The 25770-nt window shown below is 40.8% G+C and overlaps 1 protein-coding gene across 1 annotated transcript in view; it reads left to right on the top strand.

The window, feature by feature from the left end:
- The first annotated feature begins 13132 nt into the window (after positions 1-13132).
- Positions 13133-25770, top strand: part of ngfra (nerve growth factor receptor a (TNFR superfamily, member 16)) — a 44983-nt gene continuing 32345 nt past the window's right edge. Inside the window, exons 1-2 of the mRNA XM_074697253.1 lie at positions 13133-13558; positions 16962-17121. Coding sequence (XP_074553354.1) covers positions 13520-13558; positions 16962-17121 — 199 coding nt within the window. The 5' untranslated portion in view covers positions 13133-13519. The remainder of the gene's footprint in view (positions 13559-16961; positions 17122-25770) is intronic.

The following is a 25770-nucleotide window of genomic DNA, read 5'->3' as shown; positions in this document are numbered from 1 at the left end:
TCTTGACGCTGTGAGAGAAACTGACGGGGAAATCTATCAACAGTTCTTTATTTGCTCCATCAGAATCAGGAAACCTAGCTTCCTTATATCAATAATTGTACCACACAGGGCATGAGGATGGTATATAACGCTATATTCTGTCTCTTTCCTCGTCTTGATGAACATCAAGATTCAAAATCACACCGTGCCATCAATAATCCATCACCATCACCTCGAGTGAAGCAGCTCATCCGTTATGCTGATTATAGTGTTTAGCTGAAGCGTCTCCATGAAAAGGATGAAGAAAGAGCAGTTAAGGCAGCAGATAAGCACTACTTCTCTCAATTACAGTGTGTCTTAAATGGCCTTATCTGAGGCACTTCTATTTAGGGAGGAGTAGGTGAGGGGAAAAAATTACTAACTGGGGAAAAAGAGATGCTCTTAAGAGCACTTCAAGCTTATCTTATTGTCGTTTTCAAAAGGAACAAATGGAGTGAGGTAATAACTCACATAATTCAAATCTAAGTCGCCTTCTGGGATGAGGAAAAAGATAATAATGATCGAATTTAGCATCAGCTGGTCCCCTGAACGGGAGTGAAAGAAAAGGGATGATATCCTGCTTTTATGTTTCAGAAATAAACTCAAAGTTAAAGCGTTGAATGCTCAGAATGACTACACAGATCTGCTCAATTTGTGACATCACAGATTGGTAAATCTCCTTAAAACAACATAACAAGCGAAACACTTACCAAAACAGAGACATTCTGCTTGACTCTTTGTTGGTTTGAATATTTTTGTGTCTTCCAAACTCCTTGGGTTGGATTTCAGGTCTTTTACACGACACCATTTTGACATGGCAACAACGGAGGAGACTTCTTGAGTGCTGGGGCCTTGAAAGAAACAGAATTCAAAGTTGTGGCTTTATACACACTGATTTGAGGTAGTAAGTTAATAAATGAGCTGTATTTCATATAAAGCTCATTCCTGCTAACAAACTTGATCTGTTCAGATCTTTTGTAAATAATCTCTCTGAAATACGAGAATATTTCATTTGGTGCTCAAATTACATCTGAGGACGTAACCGGAGCCTGCCTTTGTGGAACAAATCAGATTCATCTTTATTGTTTTCTATAAGGAAACTAGTTTCCACAGCCTGTGATAAAGAAACATTAGAGACCAAGCAGCAACACACACACGTCATTTACGCTCTTTGCCTGAGCTATTTAGTGCAATTATGGCTGTGGGCACAGAACTCAAATGCTATCTTTCTGCAGATTCAATTGTCTGTAACTGTGGCCATGGAAGAGGAGGCTGGAGCACGGTGGGTGGCAGAAGGAGTGAGTGGAGTGAGTGTCAAAGAAAGAAGGCAAAGGAGGGAAAGTTCAAGAACAAGTCAAGTTAATTGGTAAAGGAAGTTGAGGTAGCAGGTAGGATGCTGTAGGCAAGGAGAAAAAGGAGTAGAAAATAGAGAACTTGCTTTGGGAGTTGTGAAAAACATGAAACAAAAATCATCTACTCAGCCTTCTGGTATTCCCTCTGTTGCTGGGTTAGCACAGCTAGCTCGTCCATCTTATTGGAGATAGATCTTACGTTCCCAATAATGATGGATGGAAGGACAGGTCCATGTCATCACTTCTTAGCTCACACCTGAGAACCAGCACGTCGTCCTCACCTCCTTCTCCTCACCTTGTGGGGAAACATCTGGCCTTGCACCAGTTAGCATTGACATGCTACAGGCTGCTAACAGCTGAGTTCACATGTAAACAATGCAGCCATGGTTACATGTAGGATCTCCAGACAAACACAGGAGAAAAAGTAGTAAAAATATCACTGAAGCCACAAAAAGTTTGGTGTCCATGACCAACAAATGAGCCCGACAAAGTAATGATCCACTCCAAATACAAAGATTACAAAAAAGAGACGAAAAATTAAAAGAAACAGACAAAGAAGAGAGAGCTGCTGCAAAAGGAAACTTAGATAGGCAGGTAACTTAAATGTACCTTCTCACCTTGTTCCAGGTTTAGATGTTTCTCTAAATTTATGTTACACATGAGCGATCACCGTGATGATGTTCCTCTCAGCCTCAGCTGCTCAAAGTGTTTACAGCTAATCATCACCAACATTATAAACATTACATGGGCCTGAAAGCAGCACATGACTTCATCAGCGTCTCTATTGTAAGCATGTTAGCATGTTGACATTCAGAGCCACCACACTCACAGCCTTAATGATGTGTGTCATGCATTCCTGGTTATAAACATCAAACCGCTCCAGGCTGCTGACATCTGTGTCCGTTATGAAGACCACAGCTCACATTCAGGCCTGACACCGTGAAATTAATGCGTTAGAGCTGGACAAGTTCATTAAAATCTGGTTTTAATGTGATATAATTGGAATATCTGATAATGTGTTTAAACTTCAATGAGGAATAACCAGAGTCGCACAAACATTAAAATAACTTAAGCCCAGCTGCTCGCCAGATCTCCAGAGGTCATTTCTGATTACATCCACCTCTCTGAGTGTGAAACGTGGCTTTTGTTCCTGCAGAAAAACCTCCAAAGCATCAGAAATGCAGTGAAGCATCAGAGTCTGTACTGACAATAAACCCCGACCCCGTACCGGACAGGAGCAGACCTACAGGAGACAGGTGTACTGTCACATTCCTGCACAGCCGTAAAAAAATCCCTGAGTGATCTTCCTGTTTCTCTCTCCACATGGCCGATCTTCAGAGCGTGCTCACATCCAGGCTCGCCCTAAGATCCCCCGCTGTCACGATGTGGGGAGGCAGCAGGTTGTAAAACATGTGACCCCTCAGGGCTCATGACCCTGGTGGACCTGGGAACCAGATGCTGAAGGATGCAGAGGAACAAGCGCTCAGACAGCTCGTATTTACACAGGAGAGGCTGAGTGAGCGTGAGTACGAGTCGTTTTACTACCAGGAGGGCTACAGAGGGGTCTGTTCTGACAAATGTGGAGGAAAAATGTCAAAGAAACATGTACAACATCCTCTTAGAGTCAGAAACTACATGTTTTCTGTTCAATTAGATTACATGTTGTCACCATAGATTGTAAAAAAAATGGACGTCCTCTTGCTCGGCTCAAAGTGAGGTCTCCACAAAAACTGCTCCCCCTGGTGGCTGGCTGCAGTATAGGTCAAAAAATCCATCTCTCCAGTCATTCCAGATGGTCTGTGGTCAAACTTTAAAAAATTATTACACCTGGTAGAAATGTTTCTCACGTCCGGTTGATATGGTGATTTGAAGATATTATTTGGCTGCCTTGAATTCAAGTCCTCTTTTTTCTGAAAAGTTTCGTTTTTTAATAGTCATACGAGATTAAAAATGAGGCTTAACGTCACGTTAAATGATGACAAACAGCTGCTGTTCTTGTGTATTTTTGGGGGATTGTAAAATTTGTCAGGAGGTAGAGTCAAGAAGTGATTAGACTCCCCAAAGAAAAAATATATTTTGGGCCTTATTTTTTCCCCCAGTGGCCCTAATCCTCTTCTGTTGGGATAAGCGTCGGTGAATGTCAGCTTAGTCATGTGACAAGAGCAGATTTCCTGGATATATCGTTGTTGACGCAAATGCAAAAACTCCAACCAGTTGCTCAAACTTCTTTCACTCCCGAATGATTTTCACATTTCAACAGCAATCAAAAATTTCTTTCAAATACGTGAAAAGACAGAGAGTTACACTGCAAAAAACTGAAATCTTATCAAGTGTTTTGTCTCGTGTTAAGTAAAAATTGTCTTATTATACTCCATATGACTCATATTTTTTGACTTGTTACAAGCAATTCAGACCTCATTTTTGTCTTGATAACTTTAAATAAGACATTTTTCTTTACTGATCAGGTGAATGTGGCTCATATTAAGTCGGAGAAGACAAAATCACTTGATAAGATTTTGTTTTCTGCAGTGTTTACTCCCTGGGATGCGGTATCAGTGGTCGTTTTGTGGTGATGCAGATATTTTCCCTCACACTCTCTGCAGCAGGTCAGCCCTCCTGCTCCTTCACTCTGGAATGCGCACTGAAAGTATATGACCAAAAAAACACAACGCTTTGAACGTCCAAGAACAACAGATGTGAGTAAAATGCTGATGAAAAGTCCTGAATGCTGCCTCCGCTTTGATTCTGTGCAGGGCAGTGTTTCCAATAAATTCCTGCAGAGCTCAGAGAGAAGAGCTCAGGCTTTTTGTAAAGACTCAGAGTAAACATGAGTCATTGATGCACATTACCCCGGGGGACAGCTCCTTCCACAAACACAAAAAGAAAGAGACGGCCTCCTTATGAAAACAACATAAGCAGGAATACGAGATCAGGCTGCTCAAACACAGAAGAAGTCTTTAATCACGCACGTTCTGTAATTAACAGGGGAGTTCATTTATGCCGAGCTGTTTCGCTGAGCACAATGAAATGAGCTAATTCATTCAGCTACGGCTTGAAAATGTTTGCAAGTGCTGGCAGACTTCATTTCTCTAAATATATCTGTGCAGAAATCCAGCTACAGAAACACAACCCATACTGAAGCCAAAATCGCTCAAAATTTCCAGCAGAAAAAGCTCAAATGGCTTTCATTTGATCTGTTTGACATAAATTTAAGCAGAAACAGGGGATGCTTTGGTAAGACGAGTCAGCTGGACCCTGAAATACCGCTGTAACAAGGCAGTTAAAGTGACTACAAGGGATCATCCGCTTTTATATCAATTTTAACTCTCTCTTTGAACCTCCGCTGTTTGAGCTTAATGTTTTGGACATGAGCGATCTTTAAGGGTTAACCAGGAGTAGAAAAAAAAGAGTAGAAAAATCCCCTGACCATGAGTATGACAGAAGTGGAGGCTCCCCCTGCAGATCTGGCCCTGCTCCAGCCTCCAGTATCTACACTGTAAAAAAAAAAAAAAAAGTAGTTTTACAGGAAATGGTCTGTGATTTTTAACAGATTTTTCCTGTTTTCTTATAAAAAAACAACAGTTACAGATACACATTTACAGATATTTTCAGTAATTTTACACAGTAAAAAAAAAAAAAAAATCTGAATATTACAGTTATTAACCCTTAATTTTTATTGTATTTTCTCTGTTTTTTTTTTTTTTAAACCATCATACAAAGCTGTAAAATTACAGAAATTATCTGTAAAATTACATCCTGGATGTTTTTATTTTTTTAGGTATTATGCCAATACTGGGATAGAGCTGAACCCTGTACCCTCCTCACTTGTTGCAATTCACTGATTAAGAAAAGAAACAAATTGTAAAAAGGAAAAAAAAAAAAAAAAAAAAAAGCACAAGCAGCAAAGTTTCCAGACAGAAACCGTAAAATTACAGTCACACACTGTAAAAAATGCAGAACAATGTAAAATAACTGTAAAAATCCAGGACTACCCTGTAGAAAACAAAAAGAACTGTACAAAAATGGTAAAAGCACAAGTAGCAAAGTTTCCTGACAGAAACCATAAAATTACAGGCAATCACTGTAAAAAATGTAGAACAACTTAGAATAACTGTAAAAATACAGGAATACACTGTAGAAAACAAAAAGAACTGCAAAAACAACGGTAAAAGCACTGGCAGCAAAGGTTCCAGACAAATACCGTAAAATTACAGTGAAATGCTGTAACACAGAACTACATAAAAAAAAAACACTGTAAAAATACAGGAATGATTTTTTTTTTTGATCAGAGACAAATTAAAAACAAACAAACAAAAAAAAAACCTCCAAACAGAACACACTGCCTCTATCCTAAAAACATTTTCCTCTCATGCATCACTAGTCACTTTGTCCTCCATCAGTTTGTGTCCTAAATTTTACTATTTTCCTTTCATTTCACACAACAAAGTCATTTTCATTGTGACATTGCTTGTAACCATGAGTGAGGAGGACACGCTGTGGATATGAGACCCTGCTATACAGGGTACAGCATGTTTGTGCTCCACAGCACGAACCAGCTATCTGTGCTCCAAGGCGCAGACTGACCGTATGTGCTCCATTGAGCAGACCCTGTACCCAGTGATTTTTACATTGTGTTTTGTTTTTAACGAACAAGATGTGTTGATAGTCTTTGCTATGTTGGTCAATTTTTAATAACAAAGTTATTTGAATTACACAGCCAGTCCATGCAGTGTTGCACAGGCAGCATGTACCCCTAATTCAATACTTAAATGTTCAGCAGAGTCTTATATCCTCTGTGTGCCCTCCTCACTCATGGTTACAAAACACCATCACAACAAAAAGTATTTTGCTGTAAAATAAAAGTATTATTCTGCAGAACTCTTTGCAATGTCACTATATTGAAGGTGTTTGACCGTAATAATTTAGAAAAGAAGAAGTTGAATAATGATATTTTTCTCTAAAATTATATTACATTACTTTTACTTTTCACAGGAAATTGCTGTAGATTGGTTTGACTGTACTTTTACAATATTTGTCTGGAAACTTTGCTTCCAGTGGTTTTACAGATTTTTTTTTTTTACAGTGTACTTACAGCGGTTTATATTTGAGTGCATCTCTTCCTCTGACTCTAACTGGATCTGTAATTCCTGCTTTCAGCTCTGTAACCAGGGACAGGTGATGTCTTCTCCCCCCTCTTGGCAGACTGCTCCAAACATGTGGCGTCCACCTTCTCACGCTGGGCCATAACTTTATACAGTGGCTGTCCCACCACATATCAGCCCCAATATGTCACCTCGCCTGTAGGAAGGTAAGAAATCACCTGCCTGTTGTAACTCCATACCTGGATCACTCTGTTCCTGACCTGCAGCAGGGGATTCCTTTTGTCTGGACTGAACTTTATCAGCATCTAAACAGCTCAACATCTGTATTTTATGTGCATCAAAGAGGAGAAATACACTATTGGCTTAAAAACAAAGCTGCTTTCTCTTAGAACTCAGGCCACGCTTTCCAAAAAAGAGTTGTATTAACCTGTATGCTATTTGTTTAACTCCTCTATCAAGATATGAACAGCAGCCAAAAAATAATTTATTACACAAATTCATTGAACTTCATCCTCCTGGAATTCAACCAGACTGGAGAAAGAGCGAACAAAATTTAATATTAACATCATAATGTGCAATATATCCTCATGAAACAGTTTGGCTCCACGCTCGACATGTTCAGAAGAATAACAGTGATTAAACACCTCATCAACAGTTTAAAGCTCTCTGCACCAAAATGAGAAGAGCATTGTCCAACTTGTTGCTATCTGAGAGGTAATGTATTTATATCGGCTCTAAATTCCTCCTCCATTGATCCAATGTGTATGTGATGAACTTCAAAGAGCCCTGAAGCTGAAAGTCATTACTTTAACCTCGGCCTTTGTTTCGTTTCAAATCCCCTGGCAGCTCGGCTCAGCCCAAACAATGTGTCTCTGATCACACGCTCGTACGGCCGACTTATCTGGACGCTCTTCAATGTCGAACTGTCTTTAATTAAAAGTGCACGGGAGAAGTCGCAGAGCATGTATACGGGATTGACGAATGTGTGGAAGACGTCATGAACATGTCGCTCATCGAGTCCTCATGTGTTTTGAATTGGATGTAAGTGTAGAATATGTGTTGCAGTTAATGATTATTTTCATATGGATGCTTCTAGATCCTGGACTATGTGTCACAGTTACACAGAGCTACGCCTCCAACAGAGTCAGGGAGTCCAAAAACTCATATCAGCATCATAACAAGTGACACGTCCTCAGCATTCCTCTTAGTAAAACAGATTGAAATGTTTATATCTGTGCTTAAAATAAGTAACAAGCCCCCTCTATGAATGTTTCAACAAAGAAAACAGATGATTAATATCTATCAATTAGCTAAGTTAACTATCTTGAGCTGCGTTTCAACCAGAGATGAACTGTTCTTGTTAAAGAGACCCAGGTAGATTATGCAAAACAGCACAAAAAAATATGGCGACAAAATACAAGCAATTGCAAAACACCACCAGACCAGAAGAGGGCAATAAAGCTCAGTTTCCACCAAGCCGTTCAGTTCAGTTCGTCACACATTTGGACTAAAACCAGGACAGAACCCCAAGTACAAACTTAAAAAAATTTAAAAGTTATATATTTTTTTATTTTTATTTTCCGGGTAACATGATGATTTGACCTTATTTTAACCTTCAAATTCAAGATGGCTGCCACTTTTGGTGTTTTTTTTTTGTTTTTTTGGGGGGAGTTTTGTCATTTTGGGGCATTGTTTTAAGTATTGTTACAGAGTCTCTATTAGGTTATAATGGAAGCTCTACCTACGATGAATTGAATAATATACAGTTAAAGTTCACAGCAATAACATCTGAAGTCAATAAAGTAGATGTTTATGTGTAAACAACACTTTTTGATTGCCCATTTTCCATTAAAAAGGACTTGGAGTTTTCAGGTGTATAACACAATTTTTTTTGGCTATATTACATTTTTTTTTGCAGTTTCAGACCAATGGAAATGAATAGATTCCTTTATTTTACTCCCACTTAAATGAATGGAGATTTATCATCACCATGGAAACCACTGGAACATAGATAACTGATGTACACTATGCCCCACTGAAATGCCATCATGCTATTACGTAGCTCACATCGCTATCAGCATCTGGCTTACATGCCACCTACCAAGAAGGGCACTGTTGACTGTGGAAACGCAAACAGGGACAGGCTTTACTGATCTGATCTGTACCAAACTGTACTGATCCATACCAACCAACTAAACTAGGATGCATACCTGAGGACTTTTTCTGTGTTTGAACAGCTGTTATAATCTGGATATCCGCTGACACGTTCAGCTCAAGGTCTCCAGTTTACAGGGTCACTCTTTAGACTGGAACACCAGGAGCTGACAGAGACACATTCACACCATCAGGCTCAAAGAAGACCATTGTTCAGGTACTAAACCAAGTCCATCACAGCTTGGAGTCATCTTATTGTGGATGGATGGAGGAGTAAAAAAAACAATCAAAAACAGTGAGCTCGCCTTTCAAAAGCTAAATTTAGACCCTGGTTGAAATGCAGGTTCAATTAATTTCCAAGAAAGCTAACTTGCAGCATCTTTCCTTAACGTCATGCCCCACTCTTACCTTGTTTTTGGCTCCATTCACTGTCCTGTTATCTCTAGCTAAAGGCATAAAAAGCCTGAAATAATAACTTCATCAGAAAACAAATAAAGACCCAAGTATCTTTCAACCTTACCCCAAGTGATAGAAGCATATTGGATCAAAAACAAAGTTACAGGAGTAGAAATGATAAAATAATATCACGTGTGTCTCATAGGCAACTGGAGTGGAGTTCACAGGTCGTCTGAAGGTTTTTCCCCATAACGGCTTCTGCTTCGTCTCCATCAAGACTCTTTTTTGTCGGTGACCTTGCAGGCGGACGTGACATTTCCCTTTTGCTGACCAATCATACGGCAGGAAATGTGATACATGAAGAGAAAAATACATGTATCCTCGTGAAGGCCCTGTCAGCACACTCCCATATATCCATAACAGGACTTAATAGAGCTCACATCCAGAGGACATTTTTCTATTCCTGGCTGCGGTGGATTCATTTCAGCTTTGAGCTGTCGTACATTTCTTTTACATCGCTGATGGAATCAAACAATATTACCTGAGAGTGTCATTAGAATCTACTGATGCCTAACTCACCTCTCATTGACTTCCTGCTGGCTTACATTGACACAGTGGCTTTGCTCATACACTCTCGATTATGTGCCCTGGATATTGAACAGAAAGGGGCCTGACATGTGAGCGCTATGAGCGGTATTGATGGAGAGCGGAGCTGTCAGAGTCATCAGAAAAAGGGTTATTCAGAGGTGCTGCAGGGGTGATCTCAAAGGAGGATGTAGGAAGTGGGAGAATTGATGTGTACTGAGATCAATACTGGAGAGCATTTGGATCTGGACGGTGAAACTAAATCACCTTGTGGCTGCTGCTGCTGCTCCTGCTGCTCCTTCAGGGGGCATCCGTCTCTGTCTTGTGAGCTGCTGGTGGAGGAAGCGAAGGGTCAGGAGGATGGACACGGAAACAGCTGACCGTATTTTTGGTGGATGCAGCAGCTTCATGGTTGTATTGCTTTGGATCGATACCCATCAGGCCTGGTATCCTTAAGTTTAAATGCTAAGTACCTCAATGAGCATGAAACGTGATTACAATAGAGGAGCATTAGTGGTTTTGGAGTGGTTGCAGCAAATTTAGAGTTCTCCAAATGAAAATATCTGTGACGCAGCTGGCAGAGCTTAATGGGCTCCTTAAATCAAACTTCTCCATGTTTGAAGTGGCTTCATTCAACATACCACATGTTTTCTAACTTGATGGTCTATTTTCTTATTTGTTATGTCATATCTTTTGTCCTTTCAGCTGCTTATCTTTTAAAAAAGCGAAATAAACAATTTGACACATTTCCTCAAAGTCAGATTTGAAGACATTTAATACAGCAGTATGAATTTCTGCTTTCGTGTTTGCTTAAAAAGCACAATAAAATCTGCAATTTGGGGTCAATAAAAAACAATCTTCAACTTATTCTGACCAAGAAAAATGCACATCTTTCCCAAACCTTGTGATCCCTTTCCTGTAAGCCACTCCCCACTCTCACCTGTCCTCTCTATAATAAGACCTAGTAAGTACAAAAACTAACTTGAGTCACTGAACAAGAAGTTTGAGTATTTCTGTGATGAGTTCTCTATAATTTGTTTGTTAGTATTGTTAATGAACTTAAATAGTTTTTTTTTTCCACCAAAATAGGTGTCATGTTGTGATCTCACCAGGAGACAGTTGTTTAAGGGTAATCCAATCATAATTTGGTTATCGGATTAAATTCTGAAAATGGGTTGTTCAAAAGGGAAAGGAAGATTTCAAAATCATATTAGATCACTTAATTCAAATCTAGTTTTAATCTGAGTCAAACCTGCAGATTGTGTTGTTCAGAACTTTTCGTTAGGATTTGGATCACTTTGAGCCAAAAATACAGGATTACCCAACAGGGGGCAGGATTTCAAGATGGATTTCAGGAAGAAATGAAGTAAAACTTTAAAATTGGTCAAATAATACAATTTTATTTAAAATTTATTGTAGATACTTTTATTTATTTATTTATTTATTCATTTATTTTTGTTATTTTTTGGCACTTGGCTTGTTTAAACATCACAGTGAAAGGAGTAGATAAAGTTAGCTGGGCTACTAATGAAGTCCTTCAGCATAGTAAAGTAAAAACAAAGAGGAACTGAAAGAGCAGAAGAAGCAAGCTAACTACTAGATATTTAGCACCTTTTTTAAATTATTATTATTATTATTATTTTTTACCATTTTAGAAATTTTGTATTTTCATTATTCATTTGTTGTGGCCCAGATAAGGGGTCATAAAAGAAGTTAAAAAATGAAAGTGGATGTTCATGTATGGCCCTTTTACCTGTTGTTCTGTACAGAGCTGGCAATCCACATTATGATATATTGTTCCATTTAGAGCACTGGTAATCTGGATTTAGTACTCTTGAAAACTTTGCATCCAGATCAGGGTAATCCAATCTGATGTTGCTTTGAAAAACTGGCATAAAACTGAGACTGACGGATCATTGTTTTGATCTGGATTTGATTCTTTGGACAACTGGCCACAAAAGATGACATGGGCAGTGTCCCTAAATATGTCTATTAGGTCAAAGTTTAACAAAAAATTGAGTATCACGCTGGGTCTTAAGAGGTTAAAAGTGTAAAACATAGCGTACACAAATGCCCCCAAGCAGCAGCTGCTCATTGCACACCTGCTACCTTCATCTGAGCTTCTACAACAATCCTGTTAGTGGTGAAAGAACAACCAAAACTCACACTGGCTCCTCGACAGTCCTTATACACCTGTTAATACATGTCACGGTGAGTTTAAACATTATTCTACAGCTTGAGTAGGCTTTAAATTATAATATTTCACTGTTATTATCATCCTCCATCTGCATTGCTATGACCTCCAAGACCCTGATAATGATGGAGCTGCATTTTTGGAGCTAATTTGAGTTTAATTGCTGCGTGGAATCACTGAGTAAGACAACTGTGCAGCAGGTAAACTCATTTTTAACAGATAATAAGGCTTTTGCTGAACACAGACAGGAAAAACTCAGGAAGGTGCTATAATGAGGAGGACAGTATGTTTATCTTTTCAGTATAAGTGTTTCTTTTTCATTTATCCAGATAAAGTTTAGTATTTCTCATAAAAGTTATGGATTCATGGAGGATTGTGCACCAGAGTGACACAACAAGCTAAAACATGAAACCATAGATGAGTGAGAAATGAAAGCCTCCCTCAGTGATCATCACACAGGATCTAAACTCATCTGAGGCGCCCTCTTGTGGCGAATAAAGATACTGCACCTCTATTTGACACAGAGGAATGTGAGAAATCGGATGTGGCTTTCGAAAATTTGCTGAGACACAAAAGCAATAGTTCCCACAGCCTTGCAGTCTGAGTGTAATAATAATGATGATATGAGACAGAAATATGTAAATAAAGGCGTAAACAGGAAACACCTGTTCCTCCTGCGCTCACCGGGCTCTGCTGCTTGTTTTGTGACCCAATTTAAGGACAACTTTTGTGTGGCTGTCTTTGAGTACATTTAATGGGAAGGTGTTTCCAATAATAATAATAATTTGCCTCCTGCCTTAATTTACATAATGTGGAGGAGAGGGGGATATTGGGAACACATGTTGAGATAATGCAAACCAGCAGTAAACACCACAAGAACAGGCTGAGCTGAGACTTTGGCTCTGGATCAGGAACAATTAAAAACTAGACATGAGGAGATTTGCATAGTTTGGACACTCAGAGATTATAATTTCACATTCAGATGCAGCAGGATTAATCCCCTCACTCTAACAAACAAGTGCACACTTTAGCTGTGTTGTGTTGTGTTGTGTTGTGTTGTGTTGTGTTGTGTTGTGTTGTGTTGTGTTGTGTTGTGTTGTGTTGTGTTGTGGTGTCTACATACTTCAGGGCAGACATTTGGGGAGGGGTGCAGCATGTTTGCAATAAGTGTAAATCATTTTAATGATCACTTTTTTCGCATTGCATCAGACCTCACGTGAGATTAAAGCAGAAGTGAAAGTGTGTGTGTGGCTGTGTGTGTGAGAGAGAGAGAGACAGAGGGGTGTGTGTGAGAGGAGCAGGTTGTTTAGTCTCACTGCAGGAGTATCAGGGCTAATAAACCGGAGGGTGGACGAACCCCCCTCTTTCTCCTCTCTCCTCCTCCGCAGTGCACTTGCAGCTGAGCAGCACTCCGGACAGGACGGTCTTCATCCTCCTCCTCCTCCTCCTCCTGCTCTCCTCAGTGTGTGGTGCTGCTGAGGGGTGCACCTACAGTCGCATCTGACTCCAGTGCGGAGAGTCCCGGGCGGTCGGACGTGTGACGGTGCGGACTCATTGATAAAAAATACGCGCTGCTGGGATTAAAATGAGCACTCCTGCTGCGCGGCTCTCCTCCTCCTCCTCCTCCTCCTTCTCCTGTTCTTCCTCCTCTCCCTCCACATAGCGCTGCTTTCTCTGCACAAGATCTGATTTTATGAGACTCCAGCAGGCGACGCAGGATGACTACTACCTTATCGCTGGTGATTTTGTGCGCTTTGGTGAGTAATCCGCGCTGCTAGTCGAGCGTGCTCGCTGGGATACCCATGCAACACTGCTTCATCACTGTAGAAACTGGAGTTTTGGAGGATTTGATGCACTTTGAGATTTTACTTCTGCTTTAAAATCCTCCAATTAATCCAAAACGAGTGCAAATACTAATCCAGCTCTGACTTTTGTTTAATTTTCTCCTTCTTTTAAAAAATATTTGCTGCATTTTAAACCTGTTTTTGGTGCATGAATTACACTGAAATGCTTGCTTTATTAAACCTGTGGTATTTCCTTCAAAAATGCAACTTTAAAGGAGCAGTGCGCATTTTTTTCTGCAAAATCTGCAGCATCAGTTTTACATTTGCATTGAATACATAATTCCTTTACCTGCACACACACTCCTCCCTTGTGGGTTTTCATCCAGGCTGGAAAAGTTGGACAGCTCCACTGCCTGTATCTGGAAAACAGAGATTTCTGCTTCTCATTGGGTTGCATCCAAAAAACCAAGGACCTGCCGGCAAACCTGCAACTTGGCTCACACTTTTATGAGTCTGAGTTGAAAGGTCTGGGATAGAGATAAATGTTTCTGCAGCTTCTGGAGAGGAAATTGATTTGTTTGTTCGTATCAGACAGGAGCTTGGGGTTAATTTGAGTGATAATGTGAAAAAGTTGATAAGGCGCAGAGAGCAGAGGGCTCTGGTATGTCCACAGCAGCTGCTGTGATTGTGCAGCTCTCAGTCATCGTGTGAACAGCCCCGCATGTGAGAGGGGACACTGTTATGACAGCTGGTTTGAAGGGTGGCAACGGTCGGCTGCTCTTTGGAATTAAATTTAGAAATAAACTCGCAAATTGACCGTGAAATTGGGAAAAGGACGAGCTGAGCATATCACAGCTGGGTCGCCGTATGTTTGTGTGTGTGCGTCCTGCTTCTGTTGAACCAATCTTCCTGCTGAATTTGCCGGTAATCTGTGTCTGAGCTGAGTGAAATTCCAGAGAGATGTCACGGGAAAGGGAGTCGACACAGCAGTCAGGGACACGAATCCTCCCCCTCGCAGGTACAAGAGGAAACTCTTTTGAAGATGTTCGTTTCTGCAGAAAGCAACTTTAGTTCCAGTAAGCTGCTCGAATAGAGAGTCAGATTTGGGCTGAAATGATGAGAGGAATCAGTCTTGGGAGGGAGATGAGGAATGTGAGGAATATTGAGCAAGAGGAGTAAGATAGAGAAGGAGAAAGGGAGGGAGAGGAGTTGCGGCTCACTCCATCTGTTTCTGAATGAAAGCAGGGACAGCACAGAGAGAAGGGGGAGGAGGAACGAGAAAGACAGAAAGACTGAATTGATGTTTCAGCAAATGTAAGTGGAAACGAGCTTTTCCTGGTTACATAATAAGAGCCAAAGAACATAAAAGTGTTTCAGCATGATGACTTTCTTTGTTCTAAAATGTCTGGCTCTAAATTCCTTTTTATCTAACAATGCTCTACAAACAAGTCTGAACTCCTTTGCTTGGCATTTATATCAGAGAGATGAGGAAATGCAACAGGGGAAGAGGAGGAGGAGGAGGAGGATAACTGGAGTAGATTAGACACGTTACAGAGGATGAAGGGAAACACTACAGGCGTACAAATACTTATCTGACAGGGAGACAGAGGAAGAGTAAAGGCATGTTTACTTACAGTCAGCAGGTATTTACAGTGATAAAATGTGGATTTAAATGCAAATTATAAGAGAGATGTGAGAAAGCTTATAGTCTTTTTTATCTAATATGAAACTGACTTCATTATAGTGGCCCAGGGAGCTCTTTTAGTCTTCCTTTAAGACTCAATTTTGTTCAAAGTTTGGGTACATTTCCCTTTGGAAACACAGTTTGGTACCCTTATTCAATTTTCCTATATGCATTTACAATTATTGTCCCCATATTGATAGAAAAACAGTTGTGTGTAAAATGTGTGTCCCTGTTAAGATAGAAAATTAAGTGTGTGTGTGCTGGCTGTGACAGGAAGAGGTTATAGTCCCCACAACACTACATAAACAAATATGTGTGTCAGCACAACACAAGTAGATGTTACAGTCCCCATTAAGATAGCAATACAGGTTTGGGCAACTACAAAAACCATCAGGAGAAAACATGTCTAAGTCCCCACAGTGATAGAAAAACAAAAATGTGTGTGATCACCACACAAGTAAGAACTACAGTCCTGGTAAAAAAAGAAAATCAAGTGTGTGTGTGTGTGTGACTGACAGGGATTGGAAGCATAGGTAAATGTCCCCATAAATACAGGAAAATATATGGGAGTGTATGAGGTTATGGTCCCCACAATATCAGAAGAACAGAATGTGTGTGTACAATGGTTATTAAAAAAGACCGTAAAGTCCCTATAAGGATAGAAAAACAAGTCTCAGATATGACAAGAATATGATTTGTGTATGTGTGTTTCCTAAAGATAGGAAAACATAAGTATGTATATCTATCACAGTAGGTGGTTTAAGTCCCCATAATGATAGAATAAAATCAATGTGTTTAAGTGTTTGTGTGTGTGTGTGTAATGCCCATAACGTGACTGTAATGACAGAAAAACAAGTCTGAATTTATGCCAAAAATCAGAGTCCCCATGAATATATAAAAACAGGGACGTGTGTGTGTGTGCAAACCATGGGAACTGAGGCTGTAGTCCTTATTTAGAAGAAAAACAAGTCTTTTCATATACATCAAAGCTGAGGTTAGTGTCCCCATAACTCTAGGAAAACAAGTGTGTGAGTGCTGGCTATTACAGTAAGGTTACAGTCCCCCTGATTAAGGAAGAACATATGTCTGTGTTTTAACCATCAGAAACTAAGGCTTTAGTCCTCATAAGAATAGAAAATCAAGTGTGAGTGTGTATGTGCTTATGATCAGAAGTAAAGGTTAAGGGTCCCTCACACATGGTGTTTGTTTGTGCCGCTGATTGAAAACAGCAATTACAGTCCCCACAAAGATAGAAAAACGTGTGTGCATATGTGTGTGTGTGTGTGTGTGTGTACCACCAATCGGAAGCAGCCGTTAGCTCCTCTCACCTTCAGACAGTAATTAGGACAGGCATGTGTATAATGTCGTGAGCTCATGATTTTATGGTAACTGCCTTTGCCGCGGCGTGTCATAAGTTTACGATTAGAGCTGATGTGGCTTCAGGGCGGCCATTAGAGCAGTTTAGACGACTGCCTCGCTCAGAGTGTGTCTAATATAGACGGAGACAACATGATTTATGATGACTCCTGATAGGATGTAAAGGAACAGGTCGGACACCTGGCAGTAATTTTCTTCAATTTGTTTGCTGTGTATGTTTAAGTCACACCGGCTCTGCTCAGCATGTGTGTGTGTGTGTTTGCTCTCTGTGAGCGCTGCTCTGATGTACTGTACCTCTGTCCTGCTGTGCCCCAGGTGGCGTTAGTGCTGGGGTCCAAGACGGAGCGGGCGGTGCTCTCCTGTGACAGCGGCGAGTACACGCTCAGCGGGGAATGCTGCGAGCAGTGTCCACCTGGAGAGGGCGTCGTGAAGAAATGTGGGGCCACGCAGACGGTCTGTGCACAGTGTCTGGACAGTGAGTACACATTCATCATTGTTTGCATCTAATCATCCTGAATATCAACATCAATAATGCTCAAACTGTTTATTTATTATAAAAAGTACAGCTAGAGTCTCCGGGGTGTGGAATGACAAAATGATGAATTTAATTCATAATTACAAAATTTGAAAAAAGAAAAAGATAAATTAACTCTTTCAAAGCATAAAAACACAAACTCAACATGTTTTTCCTTTTTTTAAACTTTCTTAATAAGCCAATTTATCTGCTTTATGAGCAACAACGTGGTTTCAGAGTCATGATTAGTCCGCTTCTTCGCCGTCAGATGTCAGTTTTATCCTCAGATCTGTGGAGATCTTCCTCTGGAGTTTGTTGTGTTCAAAGAGCTGAAAAACACAACACTTACATGTCTGTCCACAAACCTCACTGCCTGCAGCGCTCCTCTTTGGTTAAAAAAAAAACGTGGTTTTAAGGAAATCTGCTGACAATCTGTCCATGAATCTGTTTTTTATTTCACTGATTTGGATGAAGCAAGCCTGAAACGGATAAAAAAAAAACATCAAACGTGAAAATGAAAAATCTTGACTTTGCAGAAACTGTGTTTCCTGAGATGTGTCAAACTTTAACTGGATTAATTCAATCTGGAAACTGTCAGATTCAGCACAGACACATGTTCAGCTGCAGAGCTACATGTCACACACACACACTAATGCGAACTCAGCACTTACATCATCTATATTTTCACATCCACTTCATTTCATTTTCTCGTGATGGTCGCTCGGGCCCTGAACTCCAAACAACGAAGCGTACTGAAGCCAAAACAAACTCTTATTGTCCAATTTGTATGAAGTATCTGCTTTGCTTCATCTGTCTGGATAAATAAAGCAGGAATTCATATGTTTGATGCTTGTAAGTGGGTCCAAATGTGTTCGCTTACACTCGACTCAAGCTGTGAACCATTAGCACCCAGAGCTGGGAGAGAAGCCAAGAGTGCACGAAGAAGAAGATGAAGATGAAGGAGAGGAGAAAGAAGAAGGAATGCTGCAAAGTGATGTGCTCTTCTTCTTCTTTCCAGGATATATTTAGTTTGTGTTGTGCAGCTCTCCTTGCCCTTTGAGATGCTGCTGTATGTCAGAGCGCTAAGTAAAAGCGTCAAAGTATAGGTCACGAGCATCTCAGTGTAGGTTAGAGGGGGACGAGACTCCCTGCAGTGTTTTCTTTTCATTCCTTTTAAAAGCACAGGAACATGCAGTGTTAGAGTTATGGCTGACAGGAAGCTGGACATTTTCAATTGCATTAAAACTTTGAGCAGACAATTGGACTTAAATCATAGAGACTCGACTTGAGCCGCGCTTGAGTCGCAAATTTGACGACTTGCAACTCGACTCGTCTTGAGGGTAAAAAACTTGAGACTGGACTTGACTTGGGACAAGCTGGGCCGGACGACTCGTAGCATGTTCACCACACTATAGGGTCACACTTTTATTGATTGATAGATTTGAGACAGGTGTGTAGTAAGATTACAAGCAGCCAATGGGCACACACAACACAGTGCGGTTGTTAGCTAAAGACGGCGACTGCCCCCTGTAGCCTGTAGCCTGTTGTGCTGCTGATGTAACCCGACTCAACAACCTCAACAACCTCAACAACCTTGTGACTTAAATTGAATCAGCAACCTTGTAACTCGAGTCTACTAGAATTGGCAATCTTGGGACTTGAGATGATTTAAATCGGCAACCTTGTGACTCTAATCAACTTGAAATGGCAACCTTGGGACTTTGGTGGACCTGAATTGGCAACCTTGGGACTTGAGTCCACTTGAATTGGCAACCTTGTGACTAGAGTTGACTTGAAGTGGCAACCTTGTGACGTAAGTCTTCTTGAATTGATAACCTTTGTGACTTGACTTCAGTTGACAACCTTTGAGACTCCACTTGAATTGACAACCTCTGGGACTGGACTTCACAACCTTTGTGACTTGACTTAAATTGACAACCTTTGTGACTTGGCTTGACAACCGTTGTGACTTGACTTGAATTGACAACCTTTGTGACTTGACTTGAAAACCGTTGTGACTTGACTTGAATTGACAACCTTTGTGACACGACTTAAATTGACAACCTTTGCGACTTGACTTGAATTGACAACCTCTGGGACTGGACTTCACAACCTTTGTGACTTGACTTAAATTGACAACCTTTGTGACTTGACTTGACAACCTTTGCGACTTGACTTAAATTGACAACCTTTATGACTCGACTTAAATTGACAACCGTTGTGACTTGACTTGAATTGAAAACCTTTGTGACTTGAATTGACAACCTTTGTGACACGACTTAAATTGACAACCGTTGTGACTTGACTTGAATTGACAACCTTTGCAACTTGAATTGAAAACCGTTGTGACTTGAATTGTCAGCCTTTGTGACTTGACTTGAATTGACAACCTACGTGACTCGACTTAAATTGACAACCTTTGCGACTTGAATTGAATTGACAACTTTTGTGACTTGACTTAAATTGACAACCTTTGCGACTTGACTTTAATTGACAACCTTTGCGACTTGACTTGAATTGACAACCTTTGCAACTTGAATTGAAAACCGTTGTGACTTGAATTGTCAGCCTTTGTGACTTGACTTGAATTGACAACCTACGTGACTCGACTTAAATTGACAACCTTTGTGACTCAACATGAATTGACAACCTTTGTGACTCGACTTGAATTGACAACCTTTGCGACTTGAATTGAATTGACAACCTTTGTGACTTGTGATGACTCGGCTTGCCAAAAACAGAAAAACTTGCAACTTTCTTGAGACTAGGGCCAAATGACCTGCCACTCTTAGGATTCAGCTCAGAGGTACTTGTACATTTGTCTGACTTTGAGGGATGCAAACATTAACAAGAGCGGCTTTCAAACCTCTTGTGCAAGAAAACCGAACAAAGCTTCACTGGATCTAATTTGTGGTAATGTATTAAACTATGGAAGAACGCTCTCGGCAGGCAGGAAGGCAGGGCGGCTGTTTGCACACGGAAAACTGATACTCTGATGTCCTTGGACTCTTTTGCAAAATGGATGCTAATCTCTGTGTTGTGTTATGTTGTTGAGAATCTAAAGTGTGGCTGATTTCACCTCTTTGAAGTTTTTTTCCTTTCTTCGCCGCCGGGAAATCAAGAGCTGAAGCGCCGGGCACAGGGGCAGGGAGCCAATTCTCTACGTCTAGAGCAAGACAGCGCCACGGGGTGAAAACAAAAAAAAAAGGAGTCAGTTTCACATAAACCAACTGTCACACTGAGCCAATGTTGGAATGGAAACTCACAGGCGTGAAATTGACAAAAATAGGTCCAGGTGTAAAGTTTGATAGAAATGGAGCGCACCTCTGTTAGTTTTATGCTTTTAAACATCTCCTCACAGCTGCAGATGGAGAGCGCGCAGCGTGATTCAGTCATAATCAAATGTTGCTTTTAATAGAAAGACTGGAGAAATTTGTTGAATGAAGACGCAGCTTGAGCAGTCTGGACTCTGGATCCAGTTTGACGTCATCAGGGTTTTCTCTCTCCTGCTGTAAACGCTGGTCAGTGATGCGCAGACGGTAACCCGCTGCTCCGTTTCTCTTCGGCGTGGGCTGGAAATCACGACTCCACCTCAGCCCCCCTCCTCCTCCTCCTCCTCTTCCCTCCACTCCAGTGAATCCCACCAACTCCTGTCGTGTCTCCTCTCCTCTCCATCCTGTACTCGCTCCCGTCAGCCTGAACCCCCCTGCCCCTCCTCCTCCCCTCTGCTATGACTCATCGTCTGTATTAGCGGATAAAACGGTATTAGAGAGCCAGGCACCAAAGGGCACGATCTGCTCATTCATTATGCACACACAGTTACATTGGTGCATCTTTACTCATTTGATCCAGCTAATTAAACCATATTGAAAAGCCTATTGTGCCTCTAACAGTGAACAATTATCCTGCCCTGCAGGACCGGAACTGTATTCACCGCTGATAAACACGCAACAATTACACTCCAACATTCAGGAGGTGACTCTGAGGCTCGTGTGAACGCCTTTCTATTGGTTTCAATATTGTTTTTGTTTCACCACTTTAATCTTGATGCACCTGAGGCTCACTGGAGCAAGAAACAAAGCTGCTGTGAGAAATTCCAGAAGCAGAATTTGGTGCTTTGCTGAAGAGTCTGGGTTTCCCTTTTTTCTAGATTTTTTTTTAAATTTATGAAGCTCCAAGTATGTCAAACTCCAACAGTCCAACATCTGGACGCTCCAACTACAGAGCCATTCTGTTGTAAACACCCAGCATGGGGTCTGATGACTTCTCACAGGAACTTCCCAGGTCTCCCCTGAAATCAGGGTTACCTTGACAACAGCATATGCTGCTCCAGAGCCTGTATAGATGGTTTGACATCAATCGAGCCTTCATAGACGTGTAGTTTACTCACAACGTGGGCTTTTATGCAACTGTGCACTAATACCAAGCTGGGTGGTTCCTCCTCTCTTTAAAGCAAAGGATGTAGCTTTTAAAAAGTCATTGTTAATCATGAAACCACAAAGTTTCTTCCTGTAACGGTTTAGTATTGTTCTGCATTTGTGGATGTAGCGAGAGACTGTTCATAGGGAAGTTTTTTTGAGGCGATTTTTAGCTCATGTGGTGATTTCCACTACAGAGTAATTTCAGCTAAATATTTATTTTTTTCCAGCAGCCTAAGAATAATCTCAAGTCATTTTCTCCTAAGAACAGTGCTTTCTATGGTGAAGCTGTAAAACAGTCCATGTCAAGAGTTTTGTACTGATTTTCTTTCCTTTAAAAAAAAAAAAAAAAAAAAAAAATCTTCTGGAATTAGAAAAATACATTTTTATTAATTAATTTATTTATTTATTTATTTATTTGTTTATTTTTGTATTTATTTATTTTTTAATGTATTTATTTTTATTTTTGTTTTTATTTATTTATTTTTGTATTTATGTATTTATATATTTATTTTGATATTTAATTTTTTCAGAACATAATAGACTAGCACCAGAGTTGAAAAGTTTATCAGCAATAAAATATACATATTTAAAAAATGTGAAAATATATTCAAATGATTTTAAAGCATAAAAAGATACAAACACTAGTGAAATTTGGAAAAAAATCTATACATAATTAAAATAAAATAAGATAAAATAAAATAAAATGCTTATTACAATTCATTTTCACATTTTTAAAAAAATTAGATAAAATAAAATAAAATGCTTATTACAATTCATTCTTACATAAAGACCAGACTGTTTGATGCTGTAGCCGCATGTTGTACACTGTCTGAAAAAAACCTAGACACAGGCTTTGATATTTCATACACAAGAAGGTTTATTGTACATTTTAAGTCTTTTCTATGTCTTTATCTGGGAATAGTTTGGGGATTTAATTGATTTGCAAACCATCAAATTCTGTTTTTATCAACATTTTAAACAGTGCTACAACTTTTTAGGAATCCCCGTTGAACTAAATTGCGCTGGTTGGGATTTTTGTGGACCTAACTTGGAGGACTTAAACTATAAATATGTTTTCTGAGGTGCAGAAATGAATAATTGAAGAGGTCATCACATCCATTTCCTGTTTCATGGTAAATATGGGTGAATTTTTATTTATAACCCCTCCGATTCTCCACTTCCTGTGTGTGTGTCAGTGTGTGTGAATGCGTTACCCCCTCCCATCCCCGCCCCCTTGGTCCTAGCTTGGGATGAGTGCCAGCGTCAGCAACTCTGAAATATTTATCAGTCTTCTCCAATTTTCTCTGCTGTCATGGGAGTCAAGATGAGTGGACCTGCCTCACTTAGTGGAGAACCTTTCAAGGAAAAACTCGGACACTGATTGAAGATCTAAGAGACAGAAGCCTCACGAGTCGATGTAGCGTTTACAAAGAGTCTCTCTGGACTTGGACTGAGAGTCTGCAGGGATTTGAAAGCGGAAGGAGAAGCAGAACCACAGCTTGGTCTGACGAGAACTGAAACAGTGTCAAGAACTCGGTCCAAGGTTGGATCACGAGGGGATGAAGAAGAGGAAGAGGAGATTTTGCTCTGGCAGGTCTTGAGGAGGCGAGGATACTTGAGTATTTCTGGTCTCCTAATAATAGCTCAGTAATATCCTGAAAACACCTGTTTCAAATCAGCGGGGAGGCTGAGAGCGCCAATGAGCAGGGCGATAATTGCACACAAAAATGCAACATGTTTGGAGAGGCAAACAGCGCCGTCACGCAGCTCTCCTGACGCTCATACTCCATCCACAGTCAACACATAACAAAGACACGACGCGGCGTGGGAGAAACGGCGGCCATCGCTAAAAGCTTACACCCAAAGTGCTGATTGTGGAGATCACGGGGCAGCTTCAAGGCCGTCCTCAGCTACATTATTGATGACACTAATGGGAGCAAAACACATCAGATGTTTGGAAGGGGGTCTCTTTAGAGGCTGAGGTGGCACATTTTAAGTGCACCGCTCTCCGGTCGCAGCAGCAGCGGCGTCTTCTCCACCTGGAGGTTTTTACTGCTGAGCAGGGACGGAGATGGATCGCTCTGGTCATCCCTCAGCTGGGGACGGTTAGCGAAAGCGTCATATTTTATTAAAGAAGACACTCGACACCTGATTCCTGATGACCTTTTACTTTCCCTTTTTAGCCCCAAGATGAAAGTGCTGACACATAAATCTCAAACACACACACACACACACACTCACACACACATGCACACACTCCTCTCCTGAGTGCTCGCTGCATATGGTCGCATTTAGACGTGTTTACACACACGGACTGGAGAGGGGCTCATGCATGCAGGTTGAAATTAGTGAGGAAGCCTGCGCGCTGTGGGATAATTGAAATGAATGAGCAGAGGTTTACCGGTTGAGCCTGACTGCAAAGAAAACACAAGCTGCAGATCACAAACTCAAATAAGCGATGCACAAGTTGGTGATTTCTCCACTCCGGCCTCCAGACGGTCATGAGAGCAGGAGGTACAGAGATGTACGTCAACACTTTGATCTCACGTTTCGAGACAAGCCCACCCTCAAAGAGTCGTCATTCATCCACCTCTGTCTTCCCGTATCACTCCCTCCTTCTGCTCTCCTCAGGCTGCCTGTATAATGTGACAACCGTCATCCTCAGCTTCTTCGCCGCGCTGCTGTTTACAAGGTGTTTAGAGCTCCAGCCTGTGCCAGTGTTTACCCGTCAGAGCGGCTTACGACGCAAAGCCACTGCTGTGGGGCTTTTCACACCGACAACATGCTGCTCCTCAACACGTCAGGAGAAACACTCGGTCTCAGACATATGCAACTGCAGAAAAGTGTTGCACCGCACATCAACACAGTCAGGAGGCTTTTTTTTTTAAAGCTCCACCCAGCCCGAATGATTCATCACTGAGGAGGTTTCAACCAGAATCGACTCTCCTCTCTCACGATGAAGGATGCTTATCTTTGCTGCTACTCTTTTGTACATGCATGCCTCTGCACAGTGTCTTCATATGGTTGATACTGCCTACCATTGAGGTTCATGACAGACTGTAAACCTCTGACCCATTATTGTGAGTTGTACTCTCAGGTCGGATGGTCTGCTTTGGGAACCTAAAAGCTCACACACTGTTACACTTTTATCCATAAGGCAATTCTTGGCCTGTTTCCCCACCATTTATGTGTTTTTCTTAGGGCTGTCACAGTCGAGCACGATTGCCCCCTGCAGCGCCATTCCCCAGCAGCGCCATTCCCTCACTGGAGAGTATAGCCAGAGGTCACATTTCTTCGATATGAACCATTAGCAGGTATCACACCATAGAATGTATAAAACATGGACGTAGTCTCTGCGACGTCACCCGTCTGTTTCTGAAATGTAAATTGAGGTACATCCGCTATAGTGGCCACAGCTACAGCTAAGGATGGGTACTGAATTAGGTACTTTTATAGATACCAACCAAATTCTGTCAAAAGTATCGAGTACTGATTCATGTAAAATAAAATAGTACCATGTTTAGGTACCTAAATGCATCCTTGTGACTGTAAGGGACTGGGAGAGTAGGTGATTTTCCATGCTGGACATAAACGTAGCATTACAAGGTTATATATTGCAGAATAAATATGTTAAGTTGAAAAAAATATGTATTTCATTATTAAACAAATTTATATTTTTTTTTTACCACTAAACACATACATTTGGAAAGGATGAAAAGATGTGCAATCAATTTGAGATTAATCGTGAGTTAACAATGAACAATCATACAATTAATCTCAATTAAATATTTTAATCCATTGACAGCCATGGGTTTTTATCATGCAGAAAAGTACCAGACAGTTCTCTACATTCTCAGGACCTCATTATGCATCTCTGTCCCAAATGCTCTGACAGAAACTGGGAAAAGGGCCTTTGGGTGCTCTGCACCCTCAGCTTGAAACCAGTTGGAGACTTAAAGCTGAAGGAGCTGGTTCCTTAAAGGGATAGTTCCGTTTTTTTGAAGTGGGGTTTTATGAGCTCTATGTGACCACTAAGGACATTAGATACAGTAGAAAGTTGTCTCCTCTCCCTCAGTAAGACACAAACTGTAATCGATGGTTACGAGGAAATAGACGCTAACAGGGACAGACGGTACCAAATTCAAAGGCTACTTTCTCTGCCTACAAAAACTAAAATCAAAAAGTAATA

Source organism: Halichoeres trimaculatus, unplaced genomic scaffold, assembly GCF_033239565.1.
Source record: "Halichoeres trimaculatus isolate MK-OKI-2021-1 unplaced genomic scaffold, fHalTri1.1 fHalTri1_scaffold_20, whole genome shotgun sequence".
Taxonomy (NCBI): domain Eukaryota; kingdom Metazoa; phylum Chordata; class Actinopteri; order Labriformes; family Labridae; genus Halichoeres; species Halichoeres trimaculatus.
The sequence above is the reverse complement of the archived record's forward strand: the minus strand, read 5'-3'. Positions and strand labels throughout refer to the sequence as shown.